At 34.2% G+C, this 21,704-nt stretch overlaps 1 protein-coding gene across 2 annotated transcripts in view; it reads left to right on the top strand.

The window, feature by feature from the left end:
• The window catches only part of EDIL3 (EGF-like repeats and discoidin I-like domains 3), a 448,834-nt gene that overhangs the window by 248,273 nt on the left and 178,857 nt on the right, over positions 1 to 21,704 (top strand). For both annotated transcript variants that reach the window (XM_011944229.1, XM_011944228.1), the window contains one exon: positions 1,963 to 2,076. In XM_011944229.1, the coding sequence (XP_011799619.1) occupies positions 1,963 to 2,076 (114 nt within the window). The remainder of the gene's footprint in view (positions 1 to 1,962; positions 2,077 to 21,704) is intronic.

The raw sequence follows: 21,704 nt of genomic DNA, 5'->3' as shown, positions 1-21,704 counted from the left end.
CCATCCTTCATTTTTGTACAGTTTCAATATCAAATATTTAGGAGTCTATCATACTTTTTTTCCCCCGAGACAGAGTCTAGCTCTGTCTCCCAGGCTGGAGTGCAGTGGCTCAGTCTCGGCTCACTGCAACCTCAGCCTCCTGGGTTCAAGCAATTATCTTGCCTCAGCCTCCTAAGTAGCTGGGATTACAGGCACACGCCGTCACACCCAGATAATTTTTGTATTTTTAGCAGAGACAGGGTTTCACCATGTTGGCCAGGCTGGTCTCGAACTACTGGCCTTGTGATCAGCCTGCCTTGGCCTTCCAAAGTGCTGGAATGACAGGTGTGAGCCACCGCTCCCAGCCGAGTCTCTCACACTTTACAGCATATAGATCCATCTCTTTAGAGATTAGCAGATTCTGATTTTATCCTATTATATGAAGTTATGAGGTACTCAAATTATTTTTATTTTTTTCTGAACACAGTCATGAATTATTTTATTCTTAAGCTGTGATTGTCAATCAGAAACCAAAAGGGCTACTTTTTGAGAGCAAGTTATCACCTAAGGAAATTTAGACCAGGCTTTCTACAGTGAACTTAGAATGAGAGGGTGAACAACTCTGCTTTCTGGAGGGGATACTAATTAGAAGACAAAATGTCAAAAGAAAGGGCAAAATTGAGATTTTCAAGTACTTTTTTCCTTGTTTCCTTTTAAAAGTAATTTAATGATCGTCTTGCTTTAAGCAACTGTAATAACCCAAGATTTCAGAACTACCATTTGATACATTATAGGGTAACAGAAGGCACATTACAAATCTGGAATAAAATTTTTTAAGATTGTGCACAGGACTATTTCTATTGTTTTGGTAGAAAGTTTGTCAGGAAACATTTATTGGACCCCAGTAGTTGTCCAGATTGAGTGTGGTATTTTCAGGAATCCAAGGAACAGGGCAGGATAGGAACCTCGTTTGTGGAGCTAACTTTCTGACAAGGTGAAAGGGGCTAAAGGCACATAAACAGACAATTTCCAAGTCTGTAATACAGTTAAAAACAACAACAACAAACAGTTATGGAAATGAAAGCAGATAGGGAGCTCAACTGGAAAAGCTCATAGGATGAGGAAGAGATGGGGAGTGGTGTATGCTCTCCAGCTACTGTACTAGCTCCCACAGAATCCAGCATGGTTCTGTGCTAAAAGGGAATGATTTGTGAGTATCTGTGATTGCTATTTGATTGAATTAGTTGTTGTTTCTTTTGTGTTCAAAATCATGTTTATTTTCTGTGTTGTCCAAAATTAGCAAGGGAAGTAGTATAATTTGCTCAATGTTTTATGTTTCATGTGATTTTGCATCAGATATAATAGTAGCATATCAAAGGTAAGTCCCGTTAGTCTTCCTAACTTTAGAAATCCTTGAATGAGATTAGGAAGTGATCACCATTTACATTTATTATACTTTGCATTTAATGAGCTTTAGCTATTAACTCTAATTTGCTTCTCATCGTATTCATCAAAGACAAACTACTTAGAAACTAAAACATCTCTGTCAGTTAGAATTTTAATGAATTAAGATGAAATGAGACAGTGTTAATTGGCAGTTGTTGCTGCAGGGGAGGTTTCTCGATCTCGTAAGTGAAACCAATTCATCTTTCCATCAGGGTTAATTTGTTTGATTTAATTCTAAGGATACACTGAATAGTTCCCCAAACTACTCATATTTATTTTCAGAATGGGAGAGTGGTTTAGTTCTGTTGGCCTTTCATCTGGATTCTGAATTTTATTTGAAATTTATTAAATTTAATGGTTAATAAATTGTTGGTTTTAAGCAGCATTTGTGTTACTGACTAAACACACACACATGCCTGCACACACACAAAGGAATAGCATGACTAAGACATTTGTATTTCAAATGTCTAAAACTTTCCAGTATCAAATTTTTTTTTTTTACCAATTCTCTTCCTCTGTCCTTTCTGTTTTCCTTAGACATAAATGAATGCGAAGTTGAGCCTTGCAAAAATGGCGGAATATGTACAGATCTTGTTGCCAACTATTCCTGCGAGTGCCCAGGCGAATTTATGGGAAGAAATTGTCAATACAGTAAGTATTCGCATGTGTGTGTATGTGTGTGTGTGTGTGTGTATACACACACATATATGTATGCATATACATTTTTATGTACATCATCTACATTTATTTTGAAATTTGGGCCAAAATCAATATTATTTGCTTTCAGAGTGCATAATCCATTGAAATGGTACTTTTCATATTTGTGGTATGTTCTTAATGCATACATATTCTCTAGGATGTCTCACTTAGTGCACTAGATGCATAGAAGTGGTGTCTTGTGACCTGAAAAGGATGACAACATTGCCTCAGATACTCAAGTTCCATGGATCCCATTTTGGTTTATGATTATGTATAGGACCGAAATTTCTACCACCAGAGTGACACTTTGGTTCTGAGAGTAAATTCAGGGTGTTGAAACCAGATAGACAGGGCACGCTGGCTCATGCCTGTAATCCCAGCACTTTTAGAGGCCTCAGCGGAAGGAGCCCAGGAGCTCAAGACCATGCTGGGCAACACAGTGAGACCCCATGTCTAAAGCAACAAAATAAAAATAAAATAAGTCAGTTAGCCTCTATTATAAATAAAAGGTAAAAATAAAGGAGGATGCATTTGGGCTGTCCCACACACTAGCAAAAATGTTGCACACTATTTATTTGTCTTATTGGAAGCTGAAGAAAGTAGGGACTTGAAATGATGCATCAAGTGACAGAGCGGTTATTTGCCTTAAGTGTTTACAAAGAGGCAGAAAGCACCACTCGCCTAAAAAAAAAAAAATGCTGGGAAAAAGTAGTAACAGGACTAAAGTCAATTGGATAGGGCCTAAGTGGGCCCAAACACATGTTCATAAGAATACTAATGATATAGCCTTATAATTATTGGACAATTACAGGAAAGTTCATACTGCTACTGCTTTGATGTATATTGTATGATCTGAGCACCACCACGTCATTACGCACATTCAGAATGTAGACGCAGATGAGATTTCAGATAAAGAAACTGAGACTCATGTGATGTTGTTTGCCTAAGCTTTCACAGATATTTAGTGACAGAAGCAATGCTACAGATTTCTGATTCCCCATCCCCACTCAGTGTATTTTCCTCAAGATTGAGATACCTCTTTAAATAGAGAGGTATAATGTAAACGTGAATACATGACACGTCCATTCTTTATCACAGACACACACACATACCACATAGTTCTTTCTCTTCAGCCATAGTAAGAAATTTATTTCCCATTTTCTTTTTCTTTCTTTCTCTTCGGCCATGGTCTTTATAAAATAAAATAGGAAATATTGTTGAATAATTTGATATATAAATATATATAAATAAAATAATGATATAAAATGGGATGCTCATTACTGTAGTCCTGACAAACTGCACAAAAATAATTAAACTCTGACTATCATAGAGAAATCTTGAATTGGAAAAAAAAAAAACTTGCTAAACTTAAAGTAATTGAGGAAGGACATTGAGCCTGAGTTGATGAAGAAAGGTACAGGGCACAGAAGGATGGAAAGGGAAGGCTGAGTAAGTAGGTTGACCATGCAACCAAATAGACCAATAGTCATCCAACCAACTAACCTAGAAACCTTCCCATAAAGCATTTAACTAACCACCCACTAAGTTAACTCAAGCTCAGGTTCAGCTTCTCTTTGGCCTGTCCCGGGCACAGCACTTGCATCCATTTTTGTTTCATGGAACTTGAAGATGGCTGCTCAGTCATCACTAGAAGTCGTGCTAAAGAACACCTCCAAGATGTCTGTCAGTGAACATCTTATTAATATCATGATGAACAAAAAAAACTGATGTCACTGACTATTTCACCTTCATTCAGTGAAAATAGAGAATTGGTACCTGAATAGAGAACCTTCCAGGAAGGAACTTTGGCATAGTTTAAAACAATACCTGGATTAGAGCCTTTCTAGGAAGAGTAAGGCCACCTCTGACCCATAGGAGGCCTGATTAGGGGAACAATTGTGGGGGAGAAACCTTCCCATTTTCCTAAAGGAGGATTGAATGGGGGACATATCATAAGAACCTTGCCTAAGGATGAGTTTCACTCTGCAGTGAGGAACGAGCCTAAGAAGTGACACCTGAGGATGTAGAAGAGGAGACCTAGAATGTGGAACTCTAGGGCATGGAGGAATTGGGAAACAGGTCTAGTGGATAGGCTGGGGATGAGGGGTTTATGAGACAGACAGTAAGGCTATGAAAGAGGGAGAAATGCCCCTGCCCTGTCATTAGTTTGTGCCTCATGTCTTCCAACCAGTTTTTCATGTTGTGTTTAATGAAAACCTTTGCTTTTCTGTGAATTAGGTTGATATCTATATAATATTTATATTTAAATGTAGGCATCTCTTTGAAGATGCGTGTGATAGTGCAATGCCTCCCTTCAACTGTCATATGATCTGGCATTCTAGCATTTCCTCTATTCTCTGTGCCCTGACAAGGAGATCAGAAAGAGTCACTTAGGGAGCTCTAAAATATTTTCCTATTGAGGTGTTTGCTTTTATTTTATTAAATTTTAAAGACATATAACAAATTAAGGTTTTTTATTCTGCCTATTGTCTAGGTTTCTTAGGATATGGCTCTACTTTTTTCTGTAGTCTCTTAGAGTTTTTAGAAAATTTAGAGTAAAAAGGGACATTCTGACACACTGATGATTTATGCACATTGAGAACTTAGAGAATTCACTTACTGTGGGGTATATAGAATCACATACGGGTTACAGGTGGTACCAGCTCTAAGCTGCTTGAAGGTAAGATCTTGGAAGTTGTTGACAATACATAGACGATAACTCCTGTGCTGGCGTCTACCCTGGAATATGATTGATAACCTTTCTTCTGGACTTTGTATCTTACATGTCCCAGAGGGTGGCCTTTCCCTCATTTTTTACCAGACCTTCAATTTTAAACTGTATATTAAGGCTGCCTTTGCCAATACAATTAAATGAAATATTTTCAAAACTAGTGTTATACCACATTTCGAAAACTCAAATATATTTATTTTAAGTTAAGCAATTAAAAGCAAGATGTTTTTGTTGAGATATTACCTTAATAAATATTACAAAAATAACTGTGAATTATTTACTATAATGTATGTCTTTAATTGATTTAGCTATTAAGCACTTTTACTTTGTAAGGAACAAATTTATATCTAACTCCATTATGACCTGTTGCAAAATTATGTGGTAAAAATTATTATGCAAATTAAATACCTATTGAACATTTTCAGTAACAATGAAATTATTTCACGTTAATAATGAACCTTTTAATACTAGGCAAAAAAAGTTTCCTGTACTTTTCAAGTGATTATCTTCTAATTATAGTGGAGTTAAGGCAATAATACATATTTCTGATTTAAATAATTTCAGTTTAGACTTCCAGAAGCGATTCATACAACTTATTTACTTTGGAAGATCTCACTTCTTTTTTAGTTTTATTATTTATTTATTACCAGGTTTGGTTAGGTTTTATTATTTTTATATTTTACATGAAATTATATTTGATATGTGAAAATCATTTAGATGCTCCTGTAGTATCTATCACAGCATTACAGCAATTCTTCTAATTAAAGTCCTAATTTAATTCCCTTGTTCATTTTATTTATTTATTTATTTATTTATTTATTTTGAGATGGAGTCTCTCTCTGTTGCCCAGGCTGGAGTGTAGTGGCACGATCTCAGTTCACTGCCTCCCGAGTTCAAGCAATTCTCCTGCGTCAGCCTCCCGAGTAGCTGGCACTACAGGCACGCACCGCCACTCCTGACTATTTTTTTTTTGTATTTTTAGTAGAGATAAGGTTTCACCACTTTGGTCTGGTCTCAAACTCCTGACCTCAAATGATCCACTCACCTCGGCCTCCCAAAGTAATGGAATTATAGGCATGAGCCACCGCGCGTGGCCCCTCGTTCCTTTTAAATGTTATAAGCTCAAGTGTTCTGACAGTTACTTCCATAAACAGCTTGAAAAGAAAATGATGATGAATTGGAATGAGAAAACTATTCTCATAAGAATAGATAAATTTTGTCATATAAGTTTAACTGAACATAATGTTTAAACTAGATTAAGTGCAATGAAAATTAATAACACTTTAGTTAACTAATCTAAAAATAACTAGGATTGTTCTCATTTATTAGACTATGTGGCCCACAATACCTGTATACATTTCCCTCCTGGGTGTTTAAATATGACATTATTAAATTTCAGGAATGGCACTCAAATTCATTTTTGTCACTGGCACTACTTTGGGAAAGTAAGATAGTTTTCAAGGGAGCTCTTATAATGCAACATCCACAAACAATTATGACAAACAAGCAAAGACTTGGGTGATCTCAGAGGTTTTTACTAAAAATTAAAACTAAAATCTTCTAGTAACGACTAAGTGATGTTTCCAAATATCATAATTACCCAGTTTTTGCAAATTTAATAAAATAATCGAGATAATTATATAGTCATTGAAGAATTCTGTGATATTATAAGGATATTAAAATAATACCTATGAATATATTTTGAAAGTGGTAAATTAATATTTTCTTAGCTTCATTATTTGAGCAGCTTTAACTCTTTTAGCCATCATTATAAATTAACTAGTATTTCCAAGCACATAAACATAGACAATATATACTGTGTGTGTATATATATAATATATATAAATAAAAAATATAGTTTACATATATATATATATAAAATTATATGTATTGTTTTTTCTTTTTTTTTTAAGACAGAGTCTTGCTCTGTCTCCCAGGTGGCTGGAGTGCAGTGGCGCAATCTCGGCTCGCTACAACCTCCACCTCCCAAGTTCAAGCAATTCTCCTGCCTCAGCCTCCCAAGTAGCTGGGATTACAGGTGCCTGCCACCATGCCCGGCTAATTTTTTTGTATTTTTGGTAGAGATGGGGTTCTACCACATTGGCCAGGCTGGTCTCAAACTCCTGACCTCAGGAGATCTGCCCTCCTTAACTTCCCAAAGTGCTGGGATTACAGGTGTGAGCCACGGTGCCTGGCCCCTATATTCTTTATTTTGATATCGATGTGTACCACCAAGTATATTTGTTTAAGTACAGACTTATTCACTGAAAATTTCTAACACATTGTATAGATAAATATATGATGAGATTTGTATTTTTAAGCTCAGTATTTAATTATTGCTTTTTAAAAGACAAATTTGTAAATAATAACAGGCAAATCGTTTTTGTTTACTAAATTATATCTTTTCACCAATTCATATATGTTAATTCATATATGTTGACTTTACTATGTGTCAATCACCTTCCTAAGTACTTTAAATATTGATTTTTTAATCCTCTCAGCACTTTTTGTAGTAGGTACTCTTTATTACTGATTCCATTTTACAGAGCAGATTGAGCTATTGAGTAAGTAAATAATTTGCATAAGTTGACCTGGCTAGTAAACTTCAGAGCCTGGCCTTAATCCCAGGCATTGCAGTTGCAGAGCCTGCAGCCCTAAGCATGATATGATCCTGTCTCTTGTAGGGTAAAGGGATGCTGTTATTAAATGCTACACATTAAAAACACTTACACTTGATGAGTGGCCTTGGCAAGTAACAACCGCGTAAGAGGCAAGAGTGCAGGCTTTGCATTCAAATAGAACTGGAAGTTTAAACATTTTCTATTTGTAACTATATGTCCTGACAAGTACATTGCCCCTTCTGAACCTCAGACTTTTTATCTGCAAATGGAATTGATACTATCTTTTGATGTATATATATTGATGGGCAGATTAAAATTCATAGCATATGTAAAATACCTAATAAAACACCTAGGTCAATAAATGTTATAAATAAGAAAATAATTGCATAAATGTATACACATAGGATTTTTTTAGTTATTTGAAAAAAAAATACCTGTGTATCTCACCTTTTCTTTTGTCATAATGTTGTGTGATTTTAAGTTTTATTATTTATGCAAACAACTTGTCCTTCTTTAGTAAATTAGTGTATGTCCTTGAGAACAAGCAGTGTAGATGTTAGGTATACTGCCTGCATACCATGTTTTACAGATACATAAATTTAAGAATTCCTGTGGCATTAATATGAGTTTAAATACATATTCTTTACCCAAAATCATTAGAGGAGATAGTTGCTGTGTTTTTTTATAAAAGGTCATCATAACATATGAACCACAAACACCCAAACACTCAATTTGATTTATCTCTTTGTATGTTTGCAATTATTGTAAGATGTCACTGTTACTTGATCAGGTATCTCAGTGAATGACAAGCAAATGAATGTCTGCGGTGATTTTAGTGAATGACAGGAGGAGAATGAATAATTCCAGCATTTTCTATAAAAGTGGTCAGAGATTATAGTTTTATATTATATAACACTAAAATCCTACTCTTTTCTATCCAGCTGTGGCAAGACAAAAGGAAAACAGAGAGAAATTCTGAAGTAAATTATTTTTTTAAAAGTGTCTATAAGGAAGTGAAAATTAGAATGAAAGCACACATAAGTTTTATGAGAAAACTGCCTAAGTCTGATGTTACAATATAGTGAATGTATTCAATTATATGATCAAATAAACTAGCCACAAATATTTACTGAGCTTTTCTTAGCATAACTGTGTATAAGGTTACAAGAACATATATGAATAAACTCATTCATTCAACAAATTGTATCACCTTCTAAAGCCAGGATAACAATGGTAATTGAAATGAATTTGGTTTCTACTCTCATAGAATGTACAGAATAACGACAGAGGAAAAAAGAATTATGTATTATTTAATGATAAGACATGGTAAGTGCCATGAGGGCAAAAAAGAGGGAGCCTATGACAGGGAAGCCATTTCTGTTTGGGGGATTTAGGAAAGTGATATTTAAGCTAAGACCTTAAGAATGTATAGTATGTACTCAAACAGAAAGAGGAGGGGGTGGTGGAGATGAGAATTTTATAAAGAGAATGATGAATAAACAGATCCTTTGAGAATCCTCAGGAATAAACAGATCCTTTGTTTATCCTCAAGAATAAACAGATCCTTTGTCTTTAAGAATCTTAATATTTAGTGGATGAGTTAAGAGTGTTATTTAACCAACATGTGATAGCACCTTTAGTATATCTTATCTTTTAGGCCTTAACAATAGAGTCATGAGATTTCATTTGGGGTTGTGATCTATCCATGCCAAACCATGTTTATATACTAAAAATTCATCTTATAAATATTTTTTTCTGCAACCATGAGGGATTTTTGAAACATCAGAATATATTTTAACTTGTAAATGTAACAAGAAATCAAAGAGAAACTAAGAAAAATAAATATTTAATTTTAATCTTATAGTATTTCATATAACAAATATCTGCTCTGTTTTAGAAATTGGAACAGAGTACTTTGGTAATGATTTTTGTCTTTGCAAGCATTGGCTAATTTAACTTAAGATTGTTCTACTTTGCTTGAAACACATAAAATAAAAATTAATCCAAAACTCCAGTGAGACAAGAGAAGGACAGTTTGCCTCAGGCTGGTACCTTTTGTGAACATTAAAAATAAATAAATAAAGGAGTTGACTATGGGTAAATCTGAGGGGCATAACATTTAAAATCTACCTATAGGCCGGGCGCGGTGGCTCAAGCCTGTAATCCCAGCACTTTGGGAGGCCGAGACAGGCGGATCACGAGGTCAGGAGATCGAGACCATCCTGGCTAACACGGTGAAACCCCGTCTCTACTAAAAATACAAAAACTAGCCGGGTGAGGTGGCGGGCGCCTGTAGTCCCAGCTACTTGGGAGGCTGAGGCAGGAGAATGGCGTAAACCCAGGAGGCGGAGCTTGCAGTGAGCTGAGATCCGGCCACTGCACTCCAGTCCGGGGGACAGAGCGAGACTCCGTCTCAAAAAAAAAAAAAAAAAAAAAAATCTACCTATAAACATATGGGATACATTTACAAATAACTGTAACCATATATACTTGAATATATATAATTATTTTAACTTAATTTCTCACTTCTTTTAAAACATGTTTTTGTGAGTTAAAAAGAAAATCCAGAACACTGCAAGTATATCAGTAAAGAAAGAAATGATTTCACTGTTATTGCAGGATGAAGTTTTTGAAACAATAAACACAAAAAAATTGACTCAATAACGAAAGCAAATTGGATTTTTTGTGTCTGACATGGAAGTTCTATCTTCAGTCAGATGCCTCTGGGTATATTTTCCGAATGTTACACAACAGTTTTGTACAGAATTATCACACTTTGAAGGTTCACCTACTGTACCTTAAAGCGATAATGTAGTAAAGAAAAGACAAACAAGTATCTGCAAAATGCTCAAATAGACCATGTAGGACTTGTTAAATACTTCCAACAAATTGAATCATATTCTCATTACCTGGCAGTTTTGTATTTAATTGCAAATAATTACTGACACATTCAGTAAGACCTTTTTGTTTTCAGATTATTTCAACATTCCCCTTATGTGCTAAACTGTATATGTCCAGGGATTATAATCTAGTTTTGTATTTATTCTCCAGGCTAAAACTAGCTCTTATATTTTCCAGTTCAAAGACAAAGAAAGATGAAGTACTCAGACATCAAGAAAGTTCAAGAACAGCATAACTTGATTTAGTTCTCATAAAATTTAGAACTGTAGTGGATGATTGAAACATATTGCATTTTTCTCAAACTGAAAATATCACTCTTTTCAGCTATCACTCCAACCCTCACACTTACAAAAAGAGCAGAGGGAGAACCCAAATAAAATATATACAAAACAAAAAACCTCTCTGTTAGGAAACTACCAGGAAAGAAGTCATCCTGGGACTAGAAAGTTGGAACATTGCTAAAATGTAATTTGTGGGCCAGACAATATCTTCTACATGTTACTGTGGCATTCTTGGGTACTTAGGTGAAATTTGGGGCCTGACTGTCAGAGTGAGGCTCAATTGGTTATTTCACAATGGGGAAATTATAGCACAAACCACCGGAATTTCCACTTTTATCACACTGCTAAACAGCAGAGATAAACTTTCTCAGAAGAGAAGAAAGAATAAAGATAGTTCCTGATCTTTCACCAAATGTGCACAATTTTTCAAATGATGGCGTGATTTCCTGAGCTCTCAAGGGTTTCAAATGGTTGCAATAAAACTTGACTGGCAACTATGGAGTGAGTTTGGCAGTGACAGCAACAGCTAGTGTGGCCCTAGCCGCAGTTTTCAACTGAATCAGCACACTTGGAAGTGATGGTTTCCAGCAGCATGTAAGACATAAAGCCAAATACATGTTTTGAGTTCCCATCTTCAAAGCAATATTCTTCAACTGAAGAATGAGGGCACAGCAACCTTTTGCACTGCTTAGGCATAGGGAATTTTAGGTGCAATTAGGACATCCTGATAAGATAGTACAGCTAGTTATTAAAAATGCAGATCATAGTTAAGGGAAGCATTGGTAACAAAGATTCAGATTTATGGGTCGGATGAGAATGATGAAGTGATAAGATTAGATAGCATTGCAAAGAGAGAAAGTAAGAGAGTAAAAAGTATAAATGGCTAAGGATAAAATTTAAATCAGGTAAAAGAAGTTCTATTTGCAAAGGTACAAAAAACAAATAAATAAATAAAAAGATAATCCAAGAAACAGAAGAGGAATACAGACTTAAAGCAAGGAAAAGAGTGTTTCCAGAATAGGAACTGGTCAAGAAAATACAGGCGTAAGAAAAGATACTTTTAATGTGGAGGCTAAAACCATTAATGGCCCTTACATAATTGTGTGGGTGTACAGAAGAATGCCAGATTGCAAGTGTTCCAGAATGAGCAGGTGCTGAGTAGAAAATAATAGCCACAGGCTGCTCCTCCCAGGTTATGGTGCAATCTACTTTGAGCATATCTTAAACCCCAAAGAACCATTAAGGTGACTAAAGACCTAAAAATAAATTTCATAATAGTTACCTTAATAGCTTTATCTGGTCAATAACACACGTTCTTTTCAGAGCTCCAAAGGGAATGGAAACATAAAGTATCCAACTTAAAAATAAATTGAACTTGAGGAATATGGTTCTATAAAAAGAAGGAGACCCAGAGCAAAGTCAGTAAATCCAATACTAAAATTCAAGGAAAACAGGAGCAGGGACAGAAAATAAACTATTCTGACAAGAAAAATGGATAGAACTATAGTTATATAAGGAAGCCTATAAATACTCAGCACTATTATCTAACTACGAAACACTGAAAAATTGAAACCACAGCTCTTAGCTCTGAAAAATCCAGAGATATTTGTGGTGGTTTGGTGAAAAGAAAATCCACTTTATATTTTCTCTGGTACACTTGGGCAGACACAAAAGTTTGTAAACATCCCTGAAATGACAATTTGGTATGTAAATGTCGCCTCATACTCATTTAGCAGTAACTTAATAATGCTATTTCCTTTTCCAATAGAATTATTTCTGGATTCTACCAGTGTTAATAGTTTTAAGAACATTAGCACTTTCCTACAAGGATTAATATAAGGGCATTCTCAGTCCCACTCTGTAAGTTTTTAATGCAAGGTTTGTAACCCTAGGTAAGGACCACAAAGGATAGGTAGACAGAAGTGTCCTTTGATGAGAAAACAAAAATCATCTGTTTATTTGTATTAATGGATGAATGAAATTTAAAATTTTTGTCAATTACAAATGTAGGCAACAACCAATCATAGTGTTAGCAGTACCTATGATTTTGTCACTAATAGAAATCACAGATATTTTCATTTCACATAATACATGTCACAAATGTAAAATATCTCTGACCTTTTTCACTAATATGAAACTATAGATCTGCTACTACTTATTTAATGTATTAATAGATCAGCATATACACTGATAGGTCACATATTTTTAAATATTTTGATGATTGCCTTCAATTTCTTTGTATTTCATTTTATGTGTTTGAAGGCATTATTCTGAGAAGGGTCTTTAGGCTTCATCAGACTAACAAAAAGGTCCATACTATAAAAAAGGTTTAGAAACCTGAGTTAATGGTTTATCTGTTTCAAAAGACATTTTCTCCCAAAATAACGTGGGAGAAGCTTTTGGAGATAAAAGCTGTCAATGAGTCATTTTCATTGAATGTTCAGCCCTGGCCTTCCTGCTGAATTTTGTTGTCTAGCTCCATGATAAAAACATGTAAGTCAAATAGCAGATGATGAAATTGTAAGCAATATTTTTGTCATTGTATTCACAGAGGTCTGACTAGCAGGGTTGAACTTTTATTGAATTCATTCCTGCTTCTCCTTAACTGTGCAGATTTAGACACTTAGTAACCTGTAGAGAGATGATGTATTCTAAATTACCTACCCTGTGGACACTAACCCACATTTAAAAGACAAAGGAAAAGAGGTAAACTAAAGAGCAATCACCACCTCTTCACCCCCACATCCTCTTCCCCATCACCTGCTGCTCAGGGGCTGCTATCTGAAATTGACTTTATTCAACTGAACCTTTTCAGTCTCCTTAAAACTGATTAGTATCCATGTAAAATTTCATAATCAATTTAGTTATTTGGTTTTCCAATACCTTATACACCATCACTTTAGAATAATGCAGCTGGTATAAGAGTTCACCAAAACATGCCAGTTGTTCAGAATCATAGGATTATGTATAAAGTAATGGGGATCACTCAGTACTTGGGGCAGGAGGAGGGAGAATGTCTGCCTGTTAACTTAGTGAAATTTCTAGTTAATGTGAACATCAGTTTCAAAGCATCATGGTACTGTCACTAAACACATACTTAACTATGTTTTTTAATTTAGTTCCTTTCTTGTATCAGAGTGCACTCACACCTAGAGTTATTTAAGGAAGTGTATGTTTCACAGACATATATGACACTATCATCTACTTGACCTTCTTTCTTTAAGGAAGTTAAGCTTTCACAGACTTCTGGCTGTCAAACTGGAATTTTAAAACAATGGAAATGACTTATCTAAAAATTTAGACAATATGCAAAATGGCTGTGGCAATAACATCATGCAAGTGATGAGACAAACATCAAAATAACTGACTCATGATCCCTGATATTGAGTCACTTGAAATATTGCTCTGGCATACATTTGTCTAGTATTTTTGATTCCAAGAAAACAGACCCACTCAGTTTACCTCTAACATGAGGACTACTTTTAAGTTTGTATATTAACCACATTATGATGAAGCCTTACATACTACTTGGGTTTCTGCCTCGCTTTCTCATTCTCATTATTCCTATTTGTAGATCCCACAGTCTTTTAGAATTTTTGCTTCTCTCTGTTTTTACTCTGCTTCCTTGTCTGCATGAGTGATGAATTTAAATTTAATAATATTCCTCATCTTAATTAATAATAAGTAGTTCAAAGGATTGTGCATGAAAAGGTTAACACCAAAAAAGCAGTCAGTTTATAAGTGTTCCTGAGAAGGAAAACAATTCATTTAGTATTATTCAAATGTTCTTCATAGTATAGGAAAATATCATCTATTTATACACATTTAACCTTTTGAGTAGTCAGGAAGATTTTATCATAGGAGCTTTGGTGAATTCATTCATTATGCAAAACACTACAAAAGTTCCCACAAAGCTATTAACTGTGTCCTTCTGGTATTTGTTCTAATCACAAAAAGTAAAACTATTTTTTTATGTTCCTTGGGTAGCAGTATTATTAACCTAACAATATTGCAAAGTAATACATAAAATTCTGTCCAATGAAGTTGATAAACCAATATGATAAGAATAAAGTATTTTTTCTAATGCACAATTATCTACCAAGTAATTTCTAGTGAACATCTCTGTGCCACTTAGCAGGGGGCAATAACATCTCTGATAGAGTTTTCACTTGGAAAACTGTTGACATTTCACTTGTTTTGAACGGTCCATTAATATTTTCTTAAACATATGTTTTCTGATTTATAAAAGTATTCCATATCTGAACAGGAATACTTGGGAACCACAAAATTATTTAGTTTTATTTCATTCTAAAATCGAGTTCATTTAATGGACACACGTAACATACCATCAGAGGCTATGCATATAATATTTACATATTGTTACTTGGTTCTTTCTACAGTGTGTCTTCCCTTGTGTCTGGTTGGCCAAATCCCTTTTCAGATCTAAAGTTTGTCAATGAAACAGACATTATTTCTTCAGTGTACTTACTTTTCTCCTCGGTAACACCTAAAATACCTGCATGAGTATTTTATGCATACCTGGATAAGTTGGGCGTTTGATAATTTCAGGCAGTTGAGTGTCTAAGATTCCTCTGAGTTTAGTAAGAATTTGCTAGGGAGAAAGTTACCTAAGTTATCTATTTTGGTTGGTGTAAAATTGGGAAGCAGATGATCACTTGTTTAAACATAATGGACAGGCAACTGGATACACTTAATCCAAGTTTAACCTGAATTTTATAAAAGAAAAAATAGCAGAAAATTGCATAGTACTGGTCTTAAACTTTTTAACAACATGTAAGTAAAAATGAACTGTTGTTTTTCACTTTAGTCGCACCTCCACTACTTCCAAGAATATGACAGTACATACAGTTTTTGAAATTTCAGGAGCTGGAGAGACAAGTAAATTGTCTACAAGGCTGCTTTTATTACTTGCTGAATATTTTTTTTTTCTTAGTATTCTGCCTTAACAATAAAGTACTAGAGAGAAGTAAAAACCTATAAAAACCGTATTTCAGTTAAAATTCATGTAATTAATTAGTCATGCTTTTGAGAAATGGGAGTTAAAACTAACTTTTCAAATGATTGCAAAGTGTGTGGAGTAAACATAATCAATTGATTTAATTTACTCAATTTACTTTCTAATCTGTTGGCAGAGATAATGAACGTTGGCTCTACATTAAAATGAATATGATAGAAAAGAGAAATATACAGTGAAAATCCAAGTTTATGCATATATGAATGTTTAATTGGTATTTTGCTTATTCATTCTAAGGATTGTTGTGTACATACATAAAACACAAGACTATTAGAAACAAATTTAATCGCAACAACAAAAACAATCTGTGGTTGGGACACAAAGTTCTTGATAAAGTAATGATAAAAATTTTGAAATTTATACATAAACTTTTACCTTTTAATGCTAAATCAGACAAATGTCATAATTGCCCAGATGCTAGTTTCATGTTTGAAGATGTTAGCATTGAAAATGATTGCCTCCACAATTTATCCTGAGGCATTTTCTTAAACAGAGAAGAATGCACTAGACCATAATAGGCTTTCTTAAAAGAGGAAATGTGAAAATAGTTAATATTGTAGAGAGAAAATACACAGTGAGAGAAAGGGAAAATAAGGCCATAGAAGTTCTTGAGGTAGGCAGTTCACTGTGTTCCTTGTCTATGGATGTCTCATTATAAAATTATTCTGACTTTAGTTTCTAATACATTGCTTCAGCTGTAAAATCACTTTCAGTCTTAGAAAACTAAAGTATTAAATGTTATACCTCTGCTTTGCACAAAGAAGCAGCTCAATAAATATCAGTTAAATGTTGAATGAATAACAGTCCATGTTGAACCTTTAGTCCAAAAGCCACAGCAGAACAACGGTGATGGAGAACACAAAGTGAGTTAGATCACTGTTCTACATCTTTATAAACATGACATCTAAGTGCCCTGCTCATCATTTTTTATAGTTTCTCCACACTCCTTAAGGCATATGCAGCAAACAGAACACCCCCACCGCATCATGTTACAATGTTTATCATGACCGGTTGGTAATAGATGTACCTGGGTTCAAATCCTGGCTCTAAGACTTTAGGGGAGTTACTTAACCTCTCTGAGTCTCAATTTCCTCAATTACAATTGGAAATAAAGATACTCTTCATGGGGTTGTTTTAAGGCCAAAATGCCTGACATATTTTTCTCTGCAGTAAGTATGTGCAGGTTTCATTTGTATATTTTAGGAAGGCCTGTGAGAGAAAAGATAAATCCATACCTTTGGAAGGGGAGCAGGAAAGAGGTATGGATGGTTCACCTAAATAAAGGAATCAGCACGTTTGGATATTACTTATCTTAGTTTCAGAAGAGAAAGATATTGGACGAGGAGATATACCAGAATGAAGTGCACTTGAGGTGAGAATGGGTAAAATGCTACAAGAGTTTGCATTGCAAGGTAGGGAACCACCCTAGAGGGAGATACTGTCTGCTGTGTTCACCTCAATTAAATTGATCAATGATGTTTTTGAGCAGCTGTTACTTCCAGGCACTTTAGAAGATGCAAGGGATGGGCCCGTTTATCAGACAGGACCCAGATATTACCGTTGTATCGAAGAATTTATAATCTAATGTGGAAGACAAATTTATAAATACATAAATGCCCATTAAATGTATACTTAAATGCCAAATGCTATGATACACAGATGCTTAGAGTCTTTTTGTACCCCAGGATTGGCACAATTAACTCAGTTTGGGGGAACGCTGGTACAGGGAAGATAAGGACAGAGGCATGAGCTGCAAAAATATTTCCTACACTGTCATCTATGTAAAATTCAGTCTAAGGTTTGCAGTTTGATATTGCTAGAAGGTAAATTTCAAGCAGCCAAGAAGATGACCCTTTTTTTTCTGACCAGTGGGAACCTATTGAATATATGTGTGTGTGTGTGTGTGTGTATCTTCTAAGATAGTGAACTGGTCAGATAATTGGAAAGTTTATTCTGAGTGCAGTGTATAGGATCAATAAAGGGGACTCTATTAAGAAGAAGGAGGCAGTAGTACAGGCAGTGAGATTCTGGGCTACAACAGAATTGGCTAGATGAGAAAAGAGAGGGCAAATAGGAGAATGAGTTAAGCAGTCAAATTAGCACATAGTTTAATAGCTGATATAACTAATACCATTTATTCACAACTTCACTTAAAATATTAATTTTTGTTGTTTTAAAATCTTTTCCAGATAGAAACTTCTGAATTAGTTATCAGTATTTTGATTTCTCACTTTCAACAATTATGTAGATAGTAATGAAACAAAGTTGGAGGGGTTAGACCCAGATTCGTAAGGATTGCTCAGCATATGTACACCAGAGTATAATCACTGGAGAAGATCCACCTCCTTAATGAACTAATTGTACAGATAACGTATACTGTATACTATAGATAATAGCACAATATAATTCTAAATCATTAAAAGAGCCTGATTTACTTTTCATTTTGTAGTAGTCCCCTCCCTACTGTCACTGTTACCCATTGCTATATATGAATGAGGACTCAGTGGCAATCTTTCTGCTGAAATTACAGATCTTTTAGGAATACAGGTGTTTAGTATTATCGTTATTCCTTTTCTTATTTTTTAACTTAGTGCTTAATATTTCTAACCCCTAACAGGCTTCACAGTGTGCAGTCGAACCTTAAAAAGATCATACTTGACCCATGTCTTTATGAAAAAGAGACCTGTATAAGGACATTTTCCTTTGGTTTCATGTGATTAAACTATCTTTGTTTTCTAATGCTACTGATACACTTTCAAAATGCTGTTTTCCAGTCAGGATGACATTTGGATATACCTAAGAACAAAACTAATAGAAAGGAAGGTTAGGAGTTTCTAATTTTTTTTATAAAATGGAATTTTTAGTCATGGACAAGTAATAATGACAATGGAAAAATTGCTCTTTTTAGATGATTTTCGTGCCATGGCATCTGTGTCATCTGAAGGAGTAAGGAAACAGAGTCCTAAACTCCAGGTGTTACATTAACAATCTTTATAAAAATGATAAAATATTTAAAGTAGTATTTTATCAAGCTTCCTTCCATCTATCTCCTCTTTAACCACTAGTCAGCCAAGTGCTAGGCAATGCTGAGGTTGATGACTGGAGAAGGAAGATGCAAATATAGTAAGAATAATCACTCAGTTCTTTAGATTTTAAGTGGATATTGCCACCCACTTGACTTCTGTATCAAAATATAAGCCACACTCCTATAAATAAAACAAAAAAAGCCAGAATATTTTATTGGACCACCTGAAATTTTTTATCATGTGCTTTTGACAACTCTTGTGCAAAGGTGTGCAATCCCTGAATTTACCATACTTTTTCTCTGAAAAGAGTATGTTACTTCATAAGAAACCAATAGTTATGTATAGTTTTTTGTTTTTTTTTTTAATCTGAAAAACAGATTATGAAAAGAGTTGGCTGGGTACCCCGGGGCATTTTGTGAATTTTTTTCCCAAGACATCCCCTTTACATCCTTAGAAATTGGAAACAATTAATATTAGCATTCTTCTCAAATTGATTGGAAATATAAGTCATGATGAAACAAACAAACAAAAAAGGGATATGCCGAAGATACAGAAATCAGGTATTGTTCAATTATGGGGGAAATGGTTTGTTACTTTACTCTCATTTATGGACTTCAGGAAATCAGATTTCTTTGATTGCTCCAACAAAACTGCCAGCAGGTAAAACTTTATCTCCGTTTATCCTAAAGATAAGATTACTCAGATATTAAATTGGGGGAAAAAAACTCAATTATAAAAGTGCTTTTCAGAGTTGTAATCTGATTTATCAAAGTGTTAATATGAAAGTTTTCCATAGGACATCCTCATTTTGCACCACAATGAAGAAAAGTGCTTGACAGAGCCAGACCTATTTTAAACGAAGATGATTTAATTAGTTATTTTTATTTCCAGTGAGTCTGGCAATATACTGTGGGGAATCATTTCATTTCCATTCATTACAAGAAGCCATAGTTTATATTTCCCCCAGGAAAAGATTTTTATCTGAGAATTTGAATGCTTTGGTGACAGAAATATCTGATGATAAATATGGTATTAAGGAGATGCCAAGTGGCATGATAGTTTGAATCATTTTCAGTAACAGCGCATGATTAATAATTGTGCTTATGTTTGTATACAATTATTGATTAAAATTTTGCATGGAAAGTGGGAGTAGATGTTCTACTCCATTTTTATTTCTGTGAAAAAAAACCGAATGCATGTAAAACATGGCTGAACTGGTAGCATATGTTTAAAACATGTGTCTCCAGGTAGTAAAAGAGGTCAGTCTCCTCCAACTATGAGTTTTTAATCTCTTATTTTTGTTTTATTACAGTAAAATAACAACAGTGTAAAAGCTACCATTTACTGAAGGCATTTTTGTTGCCATATAGTTTACTATGTGCTAACCATGTATTATTTCAAACTTATGAAACAAACCCATAAGATGGGTGTTATTCTCCCTGGAACACACATGGTTAACCAGCACAGTTCCCATACTTTGCTGTATATTGGTATCACTGTGAACTTTAAAAATATGTATGTCTGGCTCGTACCCCAAGGCATTCTAATTTAATTGGTACTGTATGAGATGTGACCTGGCATTGGAATTTTTAAAAGCTTCCTATGTAATCCTAATGTGCATCAAAATGTGTACACCACTGGATTAATCTGGAGCTGCTGAAAGATTCAACAATTTCCCCAAAGCCACATAGCTGTTAAGTGGTGGGGTAGAAATTCCAACTCAAAACTTTCTGGCGTCACAACTCAAATGCTTCCATGAAGTAGGACACACTTTTTCTTTAGGGTTCTGTTCAGAATAGAGATTTTTGTACTTGTATTTGCCTTCATGTCCTTAACCAAAATTGCAATGAGGGACAGTTTTGATAAACTGATATAATAGAAAGTTTGTATAGACTCAGTAAGGTGCTTTGTGTATATTATAAATTATCAGTACACTATACTTGTTACCATTGTTATTTCCCAATTAAATTACCTGCATTTGTAAATTGTATGATCTGATGAAGTTGTACACCTATAAATTAATCTAATTAATCTATAAAGATAAACTGAGTGATTCTGTTTTCTTTTTATCTTTTTATCTATGCAGCTTTAGTTAGCTGAGCTGATAACTTTTCAAAATATGAAAGCACTAAGGATATATTATCATAACCCCTTACCTGAGCAATTTTTAGCTCACTCACACAATCTTTCCTTTTTTTTTTTTTTGTAGTTTAAGAGGATTTTAGTAATTAAAGAAATATGTTAAACTAATGAGATACTTTCTTACTAATGTAAGGTAAAATTTACATTTCTGGTTTGCTTTGTGTATTTTTATGCAATTGATCTTCCCTTTATATTAAAAGAATAACTATATCCTGCTGTATCCGTAAGACTATTAAGTTAAAAAATATCCATTTACTGGTTTTTGAAGCACTGGACTAAAAAGAATGATTTCTAAGAAAATCCAGTCACTGTTCTCATTTGTACAGAATTTTTTTAGAAATGAAATTAATTCTGTTATTTTCATTTTGTGATAATGAATATGCATCATTTTATGTTTGTGACTTTATAGTCTCTACCTAGTTCCTGGTTCATCCCATTAATTAACATACTAGAGTGGTGACCTAGCCAACACTTGTAGAATGAAAATTTCTAGAGAAATTAGTCTTTTTTATAAAGCCAAAATGAAAAATATATACATATATATATTAAGTCCTCTTTTCTTTAAAAGCTTAAGGGAAGCAGGTAATTCTATTTTTGGCTATTTTTTTTCAAAATTTACTGCTTCATAATGGACAAGCAAAGGATTATTTAAAACTTTGTATTTGTCATACTTTTTAATATGTTTATAAAAAGTATATTTATTTACTTAATCACTAGGCCAAACTCTATAGCAATAACGTATTCTACTGCAACATTTTAGAAAATACTAATTTATCCCATTATTGATATTTTGTTGAACACTGCTAATATTCCATACCCATTTGAGCAGCTAAAGATTTAAAT

The sequence above is a fragment of the Colobus angolensis genome, unplaced genomic scaffold, assembly GCF_000951035.1.
Source record: "Colobus angolensis palliatus isolate OR3802 unplaced genomic scaffold, Cang.pa_1.0 Scaffold23, whole genome shotgun sequence".
In the NCBI taxonomy this organism is placed as follows: Eukaryota; Metazoa; Chordata; class Mammalia; order Primates; family Cercopithecidae; genus Colobus; species Colobus angolensis.
Note: the sequence above shows the minus strand (reverse complement) of the source record. Positions and strands in the feature narration are given on the sequence as shown.